The 15,775-nt window shown below is 39.3% G+C and overlaps 1 protein-coding gene across 1 annotated transcript; it reads left to right on the forward strand.

Annotated features, from left to right (window-relative positions):
- Positions 1-682: 682 nt before the first annotated feature.
- On the forward strand, positions 683-5,935 carry LOC148977462 (E3 ubiquitin-protein ligase TRIM35-like). The gene is made up of 6 exons (XM_089134664.1): positions 683-1,217; positions 4,271-4,366; positions 4,569-4,799; positions 4,917-4,939; positions 5,021-5,139; positions 5,292-5,935. The coding sequence occupies exons 1-6, from the start codon at positions 822-824 to the stop codon at positions 5,831-5,833; spliced, it is 1,407 nt and encodes a 468-aa protein (XP_088990790.1). The 5' UTR covers positions 683-821; the 3' UTR covers positions 5,834-5,935.
- The last annotated feature ends 9,840 nt before the right edge of the window (positions 5,936-15,775 follow it).

Here is a 15,775-nt window from a genome sequence, read left to right on the forward strand (position 1 = left end):
GTCTTGGTGTCCAACACCTTGTCGCCGGTGTGTGTTCGTCCCTCCTCAGACACTGTTAAATCCTCACCACTGCTGACCAGGAGCGACACACAAGCCTTGAGTTTCAGAGATACTCTGAGCCAGTCGTCTTGCCATAACAATCTGGCCCTTGTCAAAGTCGCTCAGATCTTTATTCCTGCCCATTACACAGACAAAGATTTGAGCAATGTTGAATTTTCTGATTGGTGTTTTGATCTAAATTGATTTTTTTAGATACGTATTCTGTTGTACAGCACAATGGCCAACTACTGTTGTTTTTGTTGTGCTACATAAATAGATTTTTTAATTTAATTTCATCATGATAGACCCTGGAAAAACTCTGACAAATAAAGACCAATATATAAAACATGTATAAGCATTTTGAGGTTGTTTATAATTAATAGTTTTGTATTTTAAATGTATTGTAAGTTTTACAACATTATTTTTGTAACATTTCAATGCAGGTCCATTAGTAATACATTTTACTTGAAGAAATCCTGACGTTCCTGTTTGACCTGTTTGTACACACCCAAAGGTGCTCAGAAACTCCTCCTTCTTACAACACTAACCAGGAAGAGACTGACTTGTTATTTCTCCTTTCGGTCACACTGACTTTGTCTCAACAAAAGCCATAAAGAATAAGAAATCAATGGAGAACAAAGAGAAAAACTTTACAGAAGGATTTTTGTGATGTTCATTTCTGAACAAACAGCAGATCTTTGACTCTCATTGTGATTCATTTTTGAAAACCGTCGTTCAGAAAGTGAAAGTAAAGTTTAGTTTGCGAGACTCAAACGGTGAAAATGGCTTCAGCAGCTGAAGATGATTATATTTGTCCTGTTTGCTATGAAATCTTCAAGGTTCCTGTTTTTCTGTCCTGTAGTCACAGTATTTGTAAAGAGTGTCTACAACAGTTCTGGAGAACTAAGGAAACTCAGGAGTGTCCTGTCTGCAGGAGAAGATCCTCAAAAGATGAACCTCCAGTTAATCTCACATTAAAAAACTTGTGTGAGTCGTTCCTGAAGGAGAGAAATGAGAAACGTTCATCAGGATCTGAGGAGATCTGCAGTTTACACAGTGAGAAACTCAAACTCTTCTGTCTGGAGGACAAACAGCCTGTGTGTGTAGTGTGTATTAATTCACAAAAACATGACAATCATAAATTCAGACCCATCAGTGAAGTGGTTTCATCATATAAGGTAAGACACATGTGTCTTGTTTCACATGTAAAGAACAATGATTAATCATAAACATCAGTGGTGGGCCATCAGCGTTAGCAAGGCCTTCTCTGCTGGCTAAACATTATCAGAATCACTGACGTACACTTTTTATATCCATAAATTATTCCCAATAGTCCATTCTCTTATTTCATAGCTTTTCTCTTGTTTCCTCTGCTTCCAGTAGTGTGTTTATGTTAGAGCTTTTATCCAGTTATATTTTTGCGGTCATGTGTTGCCATGGGCAAAGAAATCAGCCTTGTGGCCTTCAGAATCAATAGGCCTATGTCACGAAAAAATTGACCTGAAGTACGTCTTTTCAGCCCATTCTCACCCCCAAGGCGTCACCTAACTGACGCCTTGGGAAGCATTTGGACATGCTTCAATATCTGACGCTTTAGGCGCCCTTTAGCGTCAGGTAGATGACGCCCAAGGATCGCGTGTACCCTACCCCCACCCCATACCTAAACCTAACCGCGTCCTTTAACTGACGCTTTCCTTTTGCGTCAGTTAGATGACGCCGTAGGATCGCGTCATGTAAGTGACGCTAAAGGGCGCCTAAAACGTCAAATATTGAAGCATGGTCAAAGGTGACGCCTTGGGGTGAGAATGCGTTGGTCTTTTAGTAGGGATACGGCTCTTCTGGTTAGCTTTTAACAATGGTGGAGTCCGATAGATACCGCTGGACCAAATCTCTCCGCAACCTAACCTGACTGAAGTCACATATCACAAGCAGCATCAACTACATACATATCTGCGTCCACATCCGTGTGGGTATACTTGTGTTCTGAGGCAGGTTCGTCCTCCTCCACCTCAGACTCAGCACCAGCCTGAACGCCCTTCGCTACTCCTAGGCGTGTGTTAACACAGTCAAAAACTGAGCGACGACGGGGCTGATTATCCCCCCAGTTATTCCAGGGAAACCGGGTTGGTATCGTATTGGTTTTAAGTCTATTCCGACCACTATCCAAGACGTAGATGCTCTCCTATTCGTAATGCAAACTGCAAATAAAAGTGCTGCCCCGGAGAATATTAAAAGAAGGCACCTCATCCCTCCTAATTAACCTAACCCAAGACTTGCGGAGTGTTTCGCCCTTCGGGAAAGCGTGAAAGCTGAGGTATGGCTGTCTACGTCCTGGTGCAGAGAGCAACCCGGTACACTACAACAACAGCTGCGGGTGTAGCCTGCCATTGTTGTTATAGCTCTAGCCGTTCACCGGTAAGGTAAATGTTTCTATGGTAACAGCGAGTTGGACCAACCAGCAGATGTTTCTGCTACGCTTAGGATTGTGGGTAGTGTAGTTTTTTCTTTCTTTATAAGATCATGGATAAAACACGTTTTTCTTAAAACAAGGTTGATCTCATACGACTGTAGCTGCTACAAGAGCAAAAATCTTCGCTTCACAATCTCATAGCTCATGGTCAGTCTACCTCGGATGCTTTAGACATTATGGCTGATAATCTAAATCCTTATGGAGAAATACTGTTGACCGGAAGTTCTGTCTCCCTACTCCGCGTTCAGGAAGTGTGACATAGGCCTATAAGCTGTTTCTCAATGTCAAGGAAGGATCCTCGGAAGGCGTAATTTCGAGGATGCTACGTCATGGACATCCATCGAAGGACTGTTACAATGTCGAGGATCCTCAGAATTTGAGTCCATCTGAGTCCTTCATTCTGAAAATATACACAGGAAAGGGTGCATATGTGTAGCCTTCACGCTCTCTAAACATCCTCAATCATATGCGCGCGGCTTTGCTATCTTGTTCAAAAAATAAAAAATGTCAGACGTTAGAGGAGTCATATATGCTTTCAAATATAAGTCGTACTGAACCCAAACTTACCGTTCAAAAGTTTGGGTTCAGTACGACTTACATTTGAAAGCATATTGCTCTGACTCCTCTAACATCGGACATTTTTTATACACATGGGCGTCGGAACCATTGTAAATGGGTTTGTACAAGACCCACCCACTTTTTAAGACCAATGATATTGGACCCACTCACTTTTACCGTCTCTAATTCAGCGTGCTGTGCTGTAAAAGTATTTACCCGTCCTGATTTCTTTTGGTTTTGTGTCTAATATTAAATAGTGGGGCCTTTTTCATTATTTTGCAAATAAAAAGTACAATTGAGCAGACAACTTTATTTTCATTGGGGGGGTTTTCAAGCATGAACTGCCTGTTTAAGGTCCTGCCAGATCTTCTCAATTGGTTTCAGGTCAGACCTTTGACAAGGTCACTCCAAAACTGTAATTGTGCTTTTTTGAGCCGTTCAGAAGTGGATTTACTCACTATTTTCTGAATCATTGTCTTGTTGCTTGAGCTTCAGTTTACAGACTTATGATGGGATATTGTGCTTCAGCATTTTCTGATAGAAAGTAGAAAAAATTTGTTTCTACGTTGTTGTTCTTGGCCTTTGGTGACTTTGAGACACTTCTGGGAAGGTTTTCTGTGCGAGTTTTTGGATATAACGGCTCTCGCTGTGGATCTTTGAGTCCAAGAGCCTTTGGAAAAGCTTTGTAATCCATCACAGACGGATGTATTTCAATCACTGCCTTCATCATTATCCCTGGAGTTTCTTTCACCTTTGTCATAGTGTGTTACTGTTTAAGATCTTTTAACCAACTTCATGCTGTTGAAAAAGTCCTAATTAAGAGTTTATTTGATTGAACATCTGCAGTGATCAGGACTGGTTGTGTTTAGTCCAGATGAACAACATTATAAATACAGTTTCATAGATTTGAGGAATTAGTCGCTATGGGGCAAATACATTATCACGCAGGCCCAGTTAGTATTGGAAAACTGTTTAGCTTCATTAAATAAGATTATTATTTACAAACTGTACTTTGAGATCACTCAGGTTGCCTTTGTTTTATGATAAGATTTAATTTCTGAATCAGTTTAGTATGAGATTTACACAAAAACAGAAGAAATCAGGGTGGGGTGAATACTTTTGCACAGATTTGTATGATCATATCACTGTATTTTCTTCTCTTCACTGTAATCTGGTGTTTAATGTATTTTTGTTCAATTCTAGGAGGAGCTCAATACAGCACTGAAGTCCTTACAACAGAAACTTCAACACAATAAAGAAAAGAAAGAAGAGTTTGAGAAAACAGCAAAACACATCAATGTGAGGAAACAGAATCAAGATCATTTTCATTACAGCTCTAGGATCACTTTATACCGCTATGAACTGATATATTTAATATAATGAATTCCAGTTGATTATTTCTGTAAATGACAAGCAGCTTCTTCTTCTGGATTTGTTATATGTCGTGTATCTGAGATCTGTGTTGACAGAGATGACTGAAGTGAATGTGATGTGATTTCAGTCTCAAGCTGAGCACACAGAGCGTCAGATTAAAGAAGAGTTTGAGAAGCTTCATCAGTTTCTCAGAGACGAAGAAGAAGCTACAATCACTGCACTGAGGGAGGAAGAGGAGCAGAAGAAGCAGAGGATGAAGGAGAAGCTGGAGGAGATGAACACACACATCTCAGCTCTTTCACACACACTCAGAGACATGGAGGAGATGATGAAAGACAATGACGTCTCGTTTCTAAAGGTGACAAATCAATCTGGCTTCATTCTCTGTGCATAAAACAACTTGTATAGAGAGACTCATTGACTGTGAGAGTGTTTGATAAGATATTAAAATGTTTTCCATCTCTATATTTTCCAGAACTATAAAGTCTGGATGGAAAGGTAAGTGAGCTGCTCGTATCTCTTCTCTCAGTGGATCTGAACTCAAATTCACTGCAGTTCTGACTCCTGAATGTTCCTCAGAGTCCAGATCTCACAGCCGGATCCACGGATGAGTTCTGGAGCTTTGATTCATGTGTCGCGTTATCTGGGTAACCTGCCGTTCAGAGTCGGGAAGAAGATGCTGGAAACTGTCCAACACAGTGAGTCTCGCAGATTTGACACAGAGCAGAAGATAGTTCAGATATTCTGACAGTAACTGAGAGACCATTGTTATGATAGCATGATTTATGATTTATTTTCATTTCTAACACATCATATCTCATCCTGTAATCTGATGTTTTTCTCTTTGCAGCTCCGTTGACTCTGGATCCAAACACAGCAGCTCCTCGTCTCAGACTCTCTGCTGATCTGACCAGTGTGTCGCTCAGTGATGAAGATAAAACACTTCCTGATAATCCAGAGAGGTTTGACTGGTGTGAATGTGTCCTGGGATCTGAGGGCTTTAACTCAGGAACACACTGCTGGGATGTGGAGGTTGGAGACAATTCACTCTGGATTCTTGGAATAACCACAGCATCAAACCAAAGGAAGGGAAAGGATTTCTTTAAGTCTAATGTCTGGTGTGTGTGGTACAAGAACAGCAAATACGGCTCACAATCCCCAGAGCAACCGGGCACTGTCTTTCCTGTTGAACAGAAGCTCCAGCGTGTGAGAGTTCAGCTGGACTATGACAGAGAAACAGTGTCATTCTCTGATCCTGTAACTAACACACATTTACGCAGATTCAGGACATCCTTCACAGAAACTGTCTTTCCATACTTGGGTAATGCCTGCACAACTCCTCTGAGGATCTTACCAGTTAAACTGTTTATTACAGCAGAAAATCACAGTTAAATCTGCTTCTGCTTCTAAATTAATACAGTTTTGCAAATTATGCTTTAATAATAACACTGTAATCAAAGGGTCTGATTGATCAATCACACATAAGTGTAAAATTTAGAGCCTTTTGTGTTTTACCCTTTTTTTTACCCTTGTGTTTCTTTGAGGACATGTTTGTCTCTTTCAGAATTTTTTTAATATTTTTTTCCTGTGTTAAACCCCTTTCTCATCACCGCATTGCTGACGCCCCAGATCATTGTTGTTGAACATTCATAACTTGTTAAAAAATCACACTCTTACTTGATCTGGAACAACTGGGCATCATTAGAAACACTGAAGACTCCAGCTTCGATATTTGACCACTGTTTATATTAAAACCGATTTGCAGTGACATTAATTTCTTAATTTATGCCAGGAGTGCACAGTAATTAATCTGTAACGTTAATTATTTTGAATAGAAATCATCATTTCATTCACATCTTCTCCGGTTTATTTATTGTGGTCAAGTGGGCCGCACGTTGAAAATACACGGTCAAGCCAGCCGCACATATTTTAGTATGCGCGTCTAATATGGGTATGGGTGCTGAAAGAGGCCAAAATATATTTTAATATTCGATTTTCTGATGTTTTATTATTTTAATATTTGTAGGCCAATGAATTACATGAATTATTACATAATGACTTAAAAATAAATACAGTAATAGTCAGTTTCACTCTTCTGAGTGTTTTAAAATGGGACATGATGTAAGTGTGGGAGGAGACTGGCTAGCAATCAGTTTCAGGTGTAAGTGGTTAGTTCTATCATGCTGCATAAAGACCGTATAAAGGCTTCTTACAGCAACAGGTGGTGGCTTTTCTGCAGGTCTGTCGTGTGGTTGTTAGAGAGATGATGTGCGGCACAACCCATCAAACTGACAGGTTTATTGCCCCCCATAAAAATAAGCCCCGCCCCTTTTACCCCTCCCACCCCTCCCGCTTATGAACTGTACGTACACCGTGGGAAATTCCCACGGTCTCCCCTCCTCTTACCACCCACCACCACCCCTCACCACCACCTCCACTTCTGGACTGGTCACGTGATCGGGGGAAAATTTCCCCACGAACCGGACCCCGATCCATCCGACCCGGTACCGAACTGGACACCTGTTACGGAGGGGTCGTGTCACCACCCCCTCACCACTTCAGGGTGATCGCACGATCCCCACGATAGTGAAAAAACAATACATTTTCAAAACTTTAAGGACGACATAAAACAAAAGATAGGTTTAGTGATTTTATTAAAAGAAAAATCTTTTACACAGACTTGAAGTTGTACAAACTATAACAAATACAATAACGTTGTAATAGTGTTCTATTAAAAAAGTTTTCTAAAATACATCTAGTTTTTCATTAAAAATGCACGGCTTCATATATATTTTATGTTAAAACAGTTTAAAAATTGTATTAAAAAGTCAAAGATCGACCATTTTACAGAAAAAGTCAAGCAAAGGGGTTTTTCATTACAGAAAACTGTTTTTTCTAAACCATTTATTTTTTAAAAAGACATACGTTTTACAAAACAATGTTTTAAAATCCGTTTTTAGTCAATTTATATCATTAAGACACGGCAGGAGTCTTTACCTTTACACGTTATTTAGTAAATTGCTCCGTTTTATATAAAACATCTGTTTCGCTCTTTTCACAATTACGCGTTTTAAAAGTATTAAAATATTGTATAAAGTTAAAATACATGTGTCTTTAGCGTTCATGCATCTGCGGGCATTAAATCGTGTTTTTAAAAACATCTAAAAGCGTATGTATTAAACTTATATCAAGTAAATAGTTATGTTTTCTTAATAAAACATATAAAACCGGTTGTTCTATATCAAACAAATAGACCTATTTCTATCATACATTTTTAAAAAAGTATTACTTTTCACATAACATGTATAATGTTTAAATCTATTAACCCATTTATAGATACAGTGCAAGCCTTTAACGTTACATCCAATGCATTTTAAAATAAGACGGGTGTTTTAGAGTCTTCAATAACAAAAAAATAAAAGTATTTGAGCAAAAGTTTTACAATTACATGCCGTTTAAAAGTATTAAAATACACGTCTCTTTACTGTTTTATACATCTGTAAATGTTAAAACCTTTAAAACAGTTTAAAATGTATTCATATGTGAAAAAGTCAAAGACCGATCATTTTACAGAAAAAGTCAAACAAGTTTTTCATTGCAGACTTACGTTTTATCCTGTTTAAAAAATCCGGCTGCAATGCTTTATCCAAAACTTTAGAGATATTCCAAAAGTCCTCCGATTCAAACTTGTGTAAATGTAATCCCGGGAGCCCCACGAAACACGTCCATCCATCTCGACAGGGAGAAACCATACTGACTGTTTGGATGTGTGCATGCAGTGGCGCCTCCAGAAATTTTTCGTAGGGGTGGCCAGATGGGGCCAGTTAAAATCTTGGGGTGGCACACCAAAACTACAGTATAAACCATAATTTCAGAATTGTTTTCTACTGTTGTAATAAACCAGCCTGTAGAAAACTATCAGAAAGACTTAAGGAAACTCCTACTGATATACTTTGGTTTATTGTGTAATATTTAATGTTACTAATGATATTAGTAGGGCCCAACTAATATATATTACATTGTATATAATGATATATATATTATATGATATATAAGGGTCCTTGCCCCACAGCAAATTTCCAGATACTTACATAATTGTGATGAATTTAATCATTTTTAAGTTCATTATTATTATTATAATCATTAGTTTGCAGTGTAAGATTACAGTTAACACCTTTAAATATTACATAAATGTATTATGAATTTTTAATACACTTGAGTGTATACATCAGCAGCAAAAAGTAATTCTTGAAAAAATCTGCACAGTAATTTTATAAAATCTAAATATGTTAATAAAAACAAATTACTATTAGTTCTCTTTTAAAATTCAATCAGGCAATCATGTCACAATTTTATATTTATATATTAATGTCAAGAATTCAGAAGTGCATAGCCTAAACTACAAATAAATTATATACAATTAAATTATGCTTATTTAAAATGTATTGAGCAGGCTAGGTATAACAAAATATATTGGCTTTTAATAATATTTCAGTGCGCAAACCCATGATTGAGCCCGTTCTTGCATGATTACATGAAAAACATCGCGGGTGCAGAATGATGTGCTCAAAGCAACATGGAGTCACAGTGTGCAGCAGCACTGCGCTTCATAAGTGTGCATTTAAAAGCTCATGTCACAAATCGAAAAAATGTTGAGCGCACAAATCCAAGTGCGATTTGTTCCTTTGTTTCACAGTTATTGTGCGTTTGATGCCGATTCATAATCCTTGTGATATGTATGTGTGATCTAACAGAACACGGTAGTGAGTCGCTTAAAAACAGCAACAAACTCCAAGAAAATAAAGTAATTTTATGCGAATATACAGCCTTTTATCTACAGATCATGCATTTATAATGTCAATATATCATATTGGAGAGAGTTTTACCGTGCATCCAAGAGGCGCGCGTGCTGTTTGAATATGAATGGAGAATGATGACAGTCGCAGAGGAGGGAAAACGAGTTTATACTTTAATGATGTAAATATACTTCTGTCCCTCACATTAAGCTATGGAATGACTTCAGATGACTTTGTCACCCAAACTGATGTGAAAAAAGCGGGAGGCGCCGAAAAGCGCGATGTTTGCATCCCTGCCTGTCCAAACGTGGCAAAAACACACCTAAAAGCTGCTGTATACCATTTGGCACTTAAAAAGCACGTCACGACACATAATTCCCCGTCTTCTTTTACTTAAGAATATTTTTGACTTATTTATAAAATGCATAACTGATGCTACAAAAATTAATACTGGCCATTGGGGTGGCCAATGGGGTGGCCAGGAGTCGGCCAGGGGTGGCCATGGCCACCCCTGGCCACCCCCTGGTGGCGCCATTGTGTGCATGGAACCACACGCAGACTCCTCCCACGACACTCCCACATCACGTGACCCCAGCGCACGCGGTATCCATACGTACAGCACGTCCACCCCCAACGTCATACGGCGGACTGTTTTAAAAAACGTCCGTTCAGGACGGAGCATGAAACTTAAATGAGAGAATGAACGCCTTGCAATGAGGCGCGCTAACCACGCCTCCTCACACGCCCCGTAGAAGACGCACGTGCGGCGGATTGGTCCACGCTCTATTCACGCCCCGTAGAAGACGCATTCACGAAGCATTGGTCCTCGCTTCATAGAGGCGCAGGTAAACTCCTCCCATACTCTGACAGACGCTGTTTTAAAAAGCCAGAAACACAATACTCACTTTTTGTGGTTTAACTGAAAAAACTTATTCGCCTATAATGGCTACTGCACCCGAACCCAAGACTCCTGAAAGAAACATTGATGAGGCTATGGCGGATCTGACTCTAGCGCCTAGGAAAAAACGAGGACCATCATTAACGAAGTTTCTTCACGAGCCATTGGGCCGTGTGGAATATTCATTTCAGCTATCAGATGGACGTGCATGCATTTACAATTTCGACAAACATAACCGTGAAGTCCGTCTGAGTAATGTGGACGGGGACGAACGGTTTACAACGAATATGACAGAAGACCCTGATTTATTGTTTACCGAGAGAGACTGGATTTTATTTTATACGAAAGTGTGGAGGGACTTGCAAGATGGTGGAAGTGAGCCGCTATTTATAGCGGAATGGTCGGGCCTGAGTTTTGGGACAAGATACAGGTTGCTTGCGGACCACATCAATAAGTATGACGAGGACTACATTTACATTCTATCCAGTGATTTCGGAAAGGATGGGGATGGATGCTCGTGGCCTATCAAAGAGAGCGAACATCTACGATTTTATGATTTAAAATTCATCTTTCAATGGAAAGATATCGCAAATTTGAATGGTATTTTTTCTGAAATACACAAACTTTTCCAATGGTGCGACGCTTTTGACAGATACGAGGGTATTAAAGTGAAGTTGTTTCACCCGGAGTGGTGTACACCCACTAGGAGGGGCGTGCATATAGCACCACCCACGCTCTACAAATAATAATGCCTTCGGATTCCGCCAGTCCAGCTCATACTCGCACTATGTCTCAAGAGGATATCATCTCACCATTCTCCCCTCCCGGATCTGTTGATGGTTACCCGTCAAACGGGTTATCACGGGGTTTGGGATCACCGGATGTAGCGAGTGGATGCACACAAAGAAACATCGACTGGCTGAATAAATTTTGTACGGATTTTGGATTTCACAATCTGGCATTCCTCACAAGTTACGGAGCAGGTGCATTCGGGCCGGTTCCACCCCCTTTAACCTGCGTGAGCGGTGACGCGTCAGCGGGGAAACCGGATGTGTGTATAGGGGTTGTGGGACTCAGGATTATTAAAGCAGTCGTTACCATCATACTGGAATATCTGATCGATAAGCAAATGAAGAAGGATTGCGTCGGATGTACCGTGGACCATCCGTCCCAAACAAGACATTCGTGTCTGTTTGAGCCTACACCATATTATTTTTACAATTGTTTTGACGAAATCAGTCTGAAACTCCTCAAACCTGAGCTGAAAACTATCTTAGCTCAGGCTTTGAACCTGTACGGGGCTACCCCACACCTGCAAAGAATCCAGGGAGCTGTGGAGACCATTTTGTTTGAGCTCAAAGATGAGATGTACATTGTGGAGCATCTAGCGTCTATCAGACAGAAACTCGTCGATGAAATCTACGAGGAAAATATCTACACGGCTGTCGAGAAGTGGAAACTCATCGGTGATGAAACCTCGGTTTGAAGATGGAAACTGCTGCACCTCCTGGATTGCCAAACATTTCTTTTAAGATCATATGTAAAACTAAAAAGTGTGTTTTTGTAAAACCTCTATGTTTTTATTTTATTCCTTGTGTTTTTAATTAACTGAAATAAAAAGTATGTATGAATAAAAAAAAATGTTTTTGTAAAACCTCTATGCTTTTTATTTTATTCCTTGTGTTTTTAATTAACTGAAATAAAAAGTATGTATGAATACGAAAAAATAAATGACTAAAAATTGTTTTTGTAAAACCTCTATATGCTTTTATTTTATTCCTTGTGTTTTTAATTAACTGAAATAAAAAAGTATGTATGAATACGAAAAAAAAATGTTTTTATCTTATTCCTTGTGTTTTTTAATTAACTGAAATAAAAAAGTATGTATGAATACGAAAATAAATAAAAATGTTTTTGTAAAACCTCTATGCTTTTTATTTTATTCCTTGTGTTTTTAATTAACTGAAATAAAAAGTATACAATCTAAGACTGATATTCTTGAAATAAAAAAAAATATATTTATCGTGTATGTTTGTAAAAAAAATAAATAAAAAACCCTCAACAAAGTTTTAACATGATTCATTCATTCTTCTCTGAAAAATCACTGTATCGACATGAAAAAAAAAACTATGACCCCACGAACTCTGGTGCACACAGATGGTAAAAAGAGGGGGGGCTAAAAACACATCACACAGCAGCAGCGTGTGGTAAGATTAGCTGATAAAGTGAAAGGCTGGTCAGTCGATAAAATATAAGCGGGGTCGTGTATGGGGGAAGATCAATAGTTTTCAAACAGACTTAGTTGATATGGGGTTTTTGGAAATATAACTATGGTATTAAAATACATTATTACGGTTATTGATGTGTTCAGCAAATACATATGGTCCAGACCTATGGAAAACGGGGGTTTGTTGTGGTTAAAACTTTCACGTCTATTCTGAGTGAGGCGTCATATCATTGCAAAGTTTCAAACAGATAACGGTACAGAGTTTCTTCAATAAAGGTTTTCAACAGTAAAAATAAAATAAAAACATCACCTTGCAATAATCACTGATTTAAAAAAGTGAATATGGTCGAAATATTTAATACAGCTTTAAAAGGACGTAGGTAGTCTGTGTTTTTATTAAGAGGAAAGCTGAGAGAGGGACTATCTGCATCCTGGTAAGTCTCAATAAACATCTATCTGTTGCTTATCAGGGTTTTTAAATTATTAAATAATATGCTTTAAGACTTATTGTTCTGATAGATTTAGTGTGGAGAAAATGAATAGAGGATCTTTTACCTGGTTGGGTAATGAATCGTTCAATTTCTTTGAAGTGTTTTCAATGAATTTTATTACCAAAAGCATGTAACAGAACATCACATAAAAAGATGTATAAACATGTATAAATGTACACATAATCATCAAACTTCACAGAGTACATTTTTTGTCTGAATTATACATTAGACTCTTTACAAATAAGTCTTATGACATTGTGGACCACTCACAATTCCTGAAAAAGGATAGTACAGTCTGTAGTCAAAACACTTGATTCAGGCATATTTCACAAAATATCCCTAATACCCATAGGGTAGTGTCCTATAATCTGGTAATATTATTCTTTTGTCATACACAATCTTTAACCTCTTCACAATAGTTCTGTTACGTAACGTAAAATGGGTCTTATCACGAGTGATGGTTGACGATTGTGGTTCCAGCACCTTGGTATCACCATTCTCTACGTACGCGCACACGAGTCCTATCAGACTTTGTAGTGTGACTATCTGTGCATTATCTGGATTGAGCGTAATACCCTTCGCTTTGAGACACGTATGACCGTTTGTCATCGCTATCCCATATGACTTAGGCCCCGAAGAAACAAAGATTGAAATGCCTACACCTGTCGCTAATTCGTTGGTTAATTGACCGAGATAAGATCCTGTCTCGGGAATCCAGTCGCCGTTTTTTGATACAAAGATCACAGAATCTGTATCTGCGTACAACACACGTTCGCCTAATTTATCCAAAAGATTATACAGCTCGAGTCGCGCGTAAGCTGTGGTGAAAGCGCCAATAAAGACATTAACGTCTCGTGTCGGGCAAGGATCGCGTTCTGGTTGGGACCACTGAATCAATGCCACTGAATCAGATACAAATGAGAAATGTTTTATCACATGCGCTCTGCTAAATAGACGCTGTGTGAACTCCTCTCCATCTGACAAAAGTTCTGTGGTCGGCAAATGAGTCCTGAGACAGAACCGACCCCACAAAGTGTTCAGAATAAGCTTGCTTATAGATCGTTTTGCGGGGTTATGGGCTATATTAGCGATGTCTAGCTGAACGCCCTGTTTATCCAGATAATCATTGACATAAGACTGTTTGTCCGCATCTGTCACTACATGTGAGGGGAAGCCTGACGCTTCTTGTTTGAATTTGAGAAAAGTGTTGACATATCCAGTGAACAAAGTGTCCGATGTATTATCAAAATGCCAGACCTCATCAATTTTCAATATCTGGTATCCATGATGAATAGCTCGTTGTAATTCCACAGAGACCCATGTCCCGTTAATAGACCTCTCGTTGTCTGTATGGATGCATTGAGGCGTCTGGCTGCGATTTTCAACGCAAGATCTACACAGAGGAAACATTAGTTTACCGTGACATCTGTAAGGCAGAACCGGGTGATAGAGTTTTCGTGGAGGTAAAACTGTCGCTTTAATTAAACCGAAATAACGATCTATTTCTTCAAATTCCTCAAAAACGACCTTCGGATGTCCGATAGGATAAGTCTTACTCGCCTGTACGTACGGATAGAGCGATGTGAAATCATAATAATCCACTCGCTCATCATCAGCTGTTTCATGATATAGTTTATACGCGTTTGTGCGGCCTCCGTATAACGCATCTCGTGGCCTAAGTCTCTCAGGCGCTTCGTAAGAAGCCATAAACTCAATCACAGCGGGGTCTGTTTGTTTCATGTGCTCCCAGTGACATTCCCACATAGTAATAACTCGTAAGGAATACACCTTGCGGAGTGTTTCTATCTTTTCATCCGAATGTCTTCTGAGAGTACCAAAAGATACTTTTGACAGGGGTTGAATTTCTTCCGAATTATATCGACAATCATGTCCGTGGTAAAAACAGCCCAAGAACTCCAAGGCTGTTTTTACCCCTTCAACAGACTCATAATAACCGTCAACATGATAAGGCCCAAAAGCATGCTCTCCATGGTTTAAGGCATGCTGTACGGGTACACCGTTCTTACTTTTAATAAATTCTAACCACTGAATTGACGCGTTGGAGTACGTTTTGTATTGATTAATGTATGCATGACTATGTGTCAAGGCCAGGGTGTCACGGGGGAGGAAATTAGTTTTAAATGTTTTCATGCATGTTCCCGCTAGTGTAATGGATTTAAACGGGTCAATGTTTGTGATTTCGAGGAACTCCTCTCGATATCTCTTACACGCCTCTCGAAGAATCACAACGTCATTCCGACAGTAAAAAGCAAGCTCTTTTTTGAAGTCAAAGACACGGTTCGATACACTCGCATACCACTGGTTAAATTTAGTGCGGTCGGCCTGACTCATCGTCTCGTAACCGTAAAACTCTTTTGCGGGGTAGGGGCCAACATAATTGGTATTCTCCAATCTGTTGAAATGATGCGGAAAATACCCCTTATCATTTACCTTCAGGTTTAACGCCTCGGGTGCCGCTTTGAGGGAAAATGGGAAAAACTGGAAACTGTCTACGTATCTCTGTCTAAAAACTCTGTCATACATGTACAAAATGCGGCAACCCTGCATGATAACCTTTGGAGTTATCCCCTCGTTGGTTAGATGGTCTGCGAGAATATAAGAATCAAACCCCGAAGCATTGTGGGCTATGAATGTGTAATCATTGTATTTTGGACGTCTGAAATGTTTAATCAGACGTGCCACACAATCTGTGCCTCCGGCTTCAAACGTCTCACCTGTCTGAGTCATTGCACATACAAAATTAGCCACATGTTTATCATCCTGATACATTGTCTCAAAATCATAATAAATGTATTTCTCATCACACGTTTCAGGCTTTAGAGGTTGGATGTAACAATCATGACTTCCCTCACCGGCCAAAATTTCGTAACAATGTACGCATCGCTTCGGGCTGCATTTGTG

Source organism: Pimephales promelas, chromosome 9 (genome assembly GCF_988280905.1).
Source record: "Pimephales promelas chromosome 9, fPimPro1.hap1.1, whole genome shotgun sequence".
In the NCBI taxonomy this organism is placed as follows: Eukaryota; Metazoa; Chordata; class Actinopteri; order Cypriniformes; family Leuciscidae; genus Pimephales; species Pimephales promelas.